At 41.2% G+C, this 7,018-nt stretch overlaps 1 protein-coding gene across 6 annotated transcripts in view; it reads right to left on the reverse strand.

Annotated features, from left to right (window-relative positions):
• Window positions 1-6,775, reverse strand: part of LOC146797537 (uncharacterized) — a 117,743-nt gene extending 110,968 nt beyond the window's left edge. For 5 of the 6 annotated variants that reach the window (XR_014969004.1, XR_014969001.1, XR_014969003.1 and 2 more), the window contains exons 1-3: window positions 6,579-6,775; window positions 1,700-1,789; window positions 1,489-1,571 (exon numbers count right to left, since the gene is read on the reverse strand). Coding sequence is in view for 1 of the 6 variants with exons in the window: in XM_085627566.1 (XP_085483692.1) it covers window positions 1,489-1,490 (2 nt within the window). In the remaining 5 variants the exon portion in view is untranslated. The remainder of the gene's footprint in view (window positions 1-1,488; window positions 1,572-1,699; window positions 1,790-6,578) is intronic. The other variant, XM_085627567.1, reaches the window with a different exon arrangement.
• Between the last annotated feature and the right edge of the window lie 243 nt (window positions 6,776-7,018).

The raw sequence follows: 7,018 nt of genomic DNA on the forward strand, positions 1-7,018 counted from the left end.
GGTCTGTGAGCTGCCAAACTCACGGTGGCTTGGCGGTGGCGGTCCGGCAACCAACGCATCAGCGGTCTGACTGCCCTATTACAACTTTGATGACCGGACCACCGCAACCACCAGGGAACACGTTCCCTGGCAGTGGTGCGGCGGTTAGCTGCGGCACCGTCATGCATATTATGAGTTTCATGACCGCTCGTGGTCTCATGGAGGTTCTTACTCTATGAAACTGCTGGCGGTCATGAAACAAAGGGGGCCCTACAGGGCCCTCCTTGCCCCATGCATGTTGGTGCATGCAGGGGGCACATGTTGGGCCCCCCTGTGTGCATGCACCCCCAGTTCCAGCAAAGCATGGACTCCATAGTCCATGCCGTGCTGGAACTGCCTTTGGGATACCATTGCGGTGTCCATTTTCAGAGGCACTGCTGTGGAACCCTCAAAGAAATGCCCGCCGGACACCAAATCGGCTTTGGCAGTGTGGGAGTGGGGGGGCAGCATGGTAGACCTGCTCCCACACTGCCAAAGTCGTAATCAGGCCCTTAGTGCAGATTGTTAGCAGTGTCTCCACAAGCTTAGATTGCAATGATAGTACAGCCTTATATGGCTGTGTTGGGGTACATTTTTTAAATGGTTTAAATCATGGCTTGCTGTCTATGAATATTTTTGGGGGTAGTAGTTGTTTGGTTCATGTTTAATGTGGTTTAAGAGGTCATAGTAGCTGCTGCTTTGTTTATTTGGTAGTGGGGCATATATAAAAGGAATATTTGTGTTTTCATAATCACCATTTATGGTGTATAGCCGAGTGAATGGTTTGGGACACATTCTGATGGTCCCTTCATTCTTCCAGGTTTGACAATGGCTTAGTTTAGTAAGTTATTTGCTGCAGAGAATATTAGGATTTGTTTCCCAGTGTTTTCATCCCGTAAAAGGAAAGGTTACTAATTATGTGTCATTGTTACTTTTTTCAGGTATTTCTATGTGTCATGTTCCTTCTAGGGACAGAAGGAGTATCACTGGTGGCTTTTGTAGTTTGTGCAATTAAATGTTTCGAAGGTGGTATAGGTTGTAGTTGACCTGTGATGTGTTCAGGGACTTTAGACAGTATATCTTTAAGAGTTTTGGTTGTGGGTTCCTGGGAGCTAGTGCTTGCCTCTACTATATCCTTTCATGCCTTCCTTGCTTCTATTTCTGTCAAATTTAGTGGGTGGTTGTGCTCTCTTACATGAATTACAGCATCCTCTTTTGTAGTTTCCCGCCCATAGCATGCATTAGAATAAAAGTTGGTACATTTCCAATTTATATTTTCTGTTGAAGCACTTTCTTGGACTGTAGGTGTAGCCCATGTGGTTTAGTATCTGCTTTTCTGCAAGGTTATGTATTTTGCTGTCTCTGTAGGTGAAAGTACTGTAATTGTATAAATATATACAATATTTTAAAGTTTGCAAGTTTGTTATTTACATGTAAAATTTTGCACCAACTTCTATTTTGTGTACTTACATGTATGTTCTCTTTAGATGGTTCCCACTGTTTTGCAGCTTCTCCGTTGGGGCTGTTCAATTGTGGAGCATGTGTTTTCTTTTCTGTTGGAAGAGAAACTAAATTTTATTTTAATTGTAAATGTTTGTAGAGGTTGAGGTATTTAGGTATATTTTTGCTTGCTATTTAGGTGAGTTTATAGTTTTTTTTAAATTAATTTATGTATACTTACTTTCTTTTATCTTTTTGCTGGTTTCTGATAGTTGTTGTTTTCTGGCAGTTTATCACTTTACCAAGTTGTAGTGGTTCTCGTTTAGGAAGTCTATGTAAACAGATAGAAGCTGTGTTTTATTAATTATTTGCTATTTTACAATGGTTAGTTTATTAACAAGTAAAGTTTAGTTTAAATATACATTTTACTCACTTGATTAGGTAGTTTTTGAGATGTATATATTATTTTTTAATGGTCTGAGGTCTGGTCAGCGAATCCAGCTGAGTTTCCTCCTCCTGCAACATTTGTTGTTTTTGAAGTATTTAGTTGTTTACATTTTTACGCCTTTTATATTGTTGTTTTCATTTTTTCTCTGATTTTATTGGTTAACCCCTTCGCCACGGCAGGAATTCCGCTGCGGCGCTGGGGGGGGTTTGGGGGCAGTCGCAGTGGCGCTGTGCTCGTGACGGAACCACTCCGTCACGAGTCACGGGTGAGCTGTGCTCATGACGGAGTGGTTCCGTCACGTCTCCGCCCACTGCGCTAATCGCCCGCACAGGCGGGGAATTAGCGCCGCGTGGGCGGAGCAGCCGCCAACGGCCGCAGCATGACGGAACCACTCCGTCATGAGCACACGGCACCCGTGGCTCATGACGGAGTGGTTCCGTCATGAGCACGGAAAGGGTTAAAGTTGTTTATACCTTGATTTTATTGGCGGGTTTACTATTAGTGTACATTTTGTTTTATCAGTTATGTCATACTATGCTAAACACTATTTTAGGTTTTCGCTATAATGTATAATATATAGTTTCATAGTTTTCAGAGAGACGCGTTTCGGCTGCGCAGCAGCCTTTATGTACCCAAAATTGCGCAGCAATTGAGGCCGCACACCGCTGCAAGTAGGAAAACCATCCTTTATTTAAGCAAGAAGGCAGCTTCCCATCCCGTTATTCATCCTTCACTCTGGCGCATTTCGAAGAGATCCTTTCTTCTTCCTCAGAGGCCATATGTGAGCAGTCAGGAAATAATGTGCGCTGCCATAGTCCCCTGCATGCTAACATTAATTGGCCTCTGGTGTGCCACTTATTTGAAATCCATTCTCAGAGCATGCTGGTACCTGCAGTCCAATTTTGCACTAATTCAACCCTCCAGTGGGTGTGGTTGCTCATCTATACATATAAATCTATATCTATATCTATCTATCTATCTATCTATCTATATATATATATACATATATATATATATATATATATATATATATACTCCTGTTGTCAGCCACAAAGCGGGGCAAGGTACCGTCTTGGACATTTGCATCATCCACGAATTGTTATTAAAGGACTGTGGCAACGCACCCACTAAGGAAAACAAGGAGTGCACTACATCACCCACAAGGCCATGAGGATGGCCACGCCCGCTGGGGAAGGTGTTGGAATACATTTGTAGTGCACTCCTTGTTTTCCATCGTGGGTGCGTTGCCACAGTCCTTTAATAACAATTTGTGGATGATGCAAATGTCCAATAAGGGACCTTGCCCCGCTTTGTGGCTGACAACAGGAGCTTTTCGAACTGGCTCCCCCCCTGTAAGGGCGCCAGTTCATCTTCGTCCAATATGCTGCTGCACCATCATGGTGCCGCCGCTAACCCGCCGACGGCGGTGGGCTTCTCTTCGCGACCGGGTTAAGGGGCGCCTTTAAATCCAAACACACAGGAAACCCACTTGAAGAGAAGCCACACGAAGGTAAATTTCAGCTCACGTTTATTAGTTGACAGCCTGCCAGCAGGAACCATCAAGGAACAGCAAAAATCAGAATACTTCAGACGCGTTTCAGGGGTAAACCTTTCTTCGGTGGCGTTTGTTGCACAATGACTGAATGCGCTGCTGGAAGCGCACAAATTTATTCCAACACCTTACCCAGTGGGCGTGGCCATCCTCATGGCCTTGTGGGTGATATAGTGCTCTCCTTGTTTTCCCTAGTGGGTGCCGCCGCTGACCCGCCGACGGCTTCTCTTTGCGACCGGGTTAAGGCTGCCTTTAAATCCAAACACACAGTAAACCCACTTGAAGAGAAGCCAGACGAAGTTAAATTTCAGCTCACGTTTATTAGTTGACAGCCTACCAGTAGGAACCATCGAGGAACAGCAAAAATCAGTATACGCCAGACGCGTTTCAGGGGTAAACCTTTCTTCAGTGGCGTTTGTTGCACAACTACTGAAGGCGCTGCTGGAAGCACACAAATTTATTCCACGCCCACTCTTCAAGTGGGTTTGGAGATATATATATATATATATATATATATATACACACAAATAAATATTTAGGTTGGTGTCTAAATATTTGTAGTTAATGCTAATATTTTTTGGGTTGCTTAGTTATGATTTCAGTTATATTATTTATTGGGGTGAATGGTAATTATTTGGGTGACAATATTTTTATATTTGATTTAAATGTGTATAAAATGGTTTAGGTTCATTGCAAATAATTGTTTTATGTAAAAAAAGCTTATATTTAATTATTTAGGCGATATTATTGTAGTTGATATTGACTGAATCAATATTGTTGTCATATATGTTTATTTAAAGGTGATGATATTTTTATTTCCAATATTTGTTTTCAATATCAGTGAAGCTCGACATTTTTAACAATAGTATTTTTGTTCTTGCGATTTGTGGTTTTACTAGCTAAGTACAGGATGTCTATATTTTTGTGCCCGGTATTCATTTTCCCATATTTTTGTGTTTCGATATTGTATGAATCAATATTATGTCAGGGATCACATTGAATTAGTCTAAGATTTTGAAAGTTCTGCATAGCAATCCTAGTTAACTAATTCTTTAAAAAGATATGAGGCTAATCTTATTTATTAAACTGAATACTAGATCAAAATAATATATGGTACAGATTCAACATTCGTATTCTTACATGTGCATTTTTCCAGATTTGTAGAGACAATTTATATGCCAGGCTTTAAAATTGACAAAAACATCTCAAATGACTTAAAGTCACATGGCAAGGAATATTTAAATGAAATCAAGTGTGAAACCTTATCAAAGGAAAGTGATAGTGAAAGGACAGTACTCAGATTTTGTTCTACAGCAGTCTCTGATAGACTACATATTTTTCCACGTTTATTGAATTTACCAAGGGAGAGGAGGTCATGGAAAATTATAGGTATGACCAGTTAATCATTGATCTAACAATCAGCATGACGACTTATGTCAGAGCCTTAAACTCATCACCAAGGACATGCTTACCTCTGTGCACAAACAAATCACCTAGTTACATCTTAATATTATATAGAATATAAATCAACAATTTATCAATAATTGAAATAAAGTTAGAAAAGAAATTGTGAAATAATAATTCTCTAATAAATAAATGTAAAGTAATATATTAAATGTTGTGGTCACAGCTTATTGCATAGCCTCTAAGTTGTTCTCAAATTAGTCTACATTTGCCTTTACTGTCAATATTGTTTTTCAGAAATAATGTGCTGGTCATCCAAACATGTATATATGGTAAATGAGTGGTTAATTACTTGACTTGGTCCGCATTATGAAATTCACCGTAAATGCTAGAAATCTACCACCCCTTTTAAATATATTATCTACGTGGTAAAAATGTGTGATTATATGTTTTTTTGTGCCCAGCAGATTCAATATTTGCCAGAAGCGGTACATTTCAGACCCCATTAATGCTTGTACCCGCTCAAAATCTCACACGCTAAACATATCATGTGCATTAAATATCAAGTATCAATATTTATCATAACTGAGAACCGGTTTTGCACGTAATGGCGTTCAAGAGAAAGGAAGTGATCATGTGTAAGCAAAGGAAGCCATTTAAATTCTGTTAAATGTATTCAAAATAAATTTCAATGTACATTTAGTACAACATATTGAGAGTACATCAGGAGGAGGCCACTTTGAATGCAGAAATCCACAGAACAGACTCTGTGAAGGATCCATTGCCATCCTTTGAAAAAAAATCTAAACTGTCATAAAGTTTTATTATGAATGCTAGCCAGGTACGCAAATATAGGTTTTCAGATTCAGAGCTGGACAAATTGGCTGAATAGGTTTCCAAGAATTGCGACAGGCTTTTACGGGCTCCTTGATAATTAAGACACCACCAAAAACAAGGACACAGGTTTGGAAAGACATTACTGTAAAACTCAGTGCTGTCTCTTCTTACCCCAAATAAGTGTACAAAGTTTAAAAAGAGATGTGGTGATTAAAAAGGATGTGTACGGAACATTAAGGTAAAACCCAAACAAAAGAAACATGACCACATGAAGCATGACAACCCAGTTCGATTTGAACCCTTGGTAAGAGAAGGTTCTCATTGGTGTTGATATGACAGGGATTAAAGACATTGCTTTTGGACTTGAGATTGGTGGCACCCAAGAGGCAGCAAGTATTTGTAGAATATGTTTTGCACGCTAGTCTTATAAAGTAACATAGGGAAGTGCCACACTAAAACCGTTTAATATTATGTTATTGTCACATTCCAAAGTTCCATTTAATTAGAAAAATAGTATAATGAGAAATCGCTCCATTCCCTTATTTGATGTGCTGTATTTTTAGACCATGTTGCACAGTTATCAAAAATATCAATGACAGTTTTGAAAGTAGTCCCATATATAAAAAAAGTAAATATGCATCACTTTCTTTGTCGTTAAATTATGTCATAAAATGCTTCTAACATATCACATGGGCGTTCTTTTATCTAGTATTTAAAAAACATAACAATGAAATGAAAATGATATATCACATGAATGTCGAATATGCTGGCGATTGAGAATGTCGGAGAACATGGTGGCCATGAGTTAGCGGCCGCTTGATCTCGGCAACACCCGCTCCCACCTTCAATCATGATGCGGGTTGCTAGCACCTAACTCACCCTCCAGCTCTGCTAATACGGCCCCCGGGAGCTCCCGGGAGCCTTCCTGTGCCTTTTCTTTCTCCTCACCCCCTCGGCGACCACGGTAGCGGCTCATGGGATCGCGGGACGCAGTGTTTTCTCCGGCAGAGGAGCTGCCGGATCAGGCGCAGTTTTCCTGGCCGGGGATGTGTAGTGGAGAGGCGGGGCAGCTCTCCCTCCTCCCTCATTGGTCCCTGGCCGCCCTGGAGCTCCGCAAGGGACGCAGAGCGGCTGCTCGGAGTCAACCACGGGGGAGTAGCTGCAGAGACAGCAGTGGTAATCCCCCACAGGTTCGTGTTGCGGGGGACCAACAGCAGGAGAATTGCGGCGAGACATCGGAGCCCTTGGTATCATCAGGTACAGGGGCTGCTGGTGCTGCAGGGGGGGGGGGGGGGGTGGCAGCCTGGAATCGAGACACG

Source organism: Triturus cristatus, chromosome 9 (assembly GCF_964204655.1).
Source record: "Triturus cristatus chromosome 9, aTriCri1.1, whole genome shotgun sequence".
Classification (NCBI taxonomy): Eukaryota; Metazoa; Chordata; class Amphibia; order Caudata; family Salamandridae; genus Triturus; species Triturus cristatus.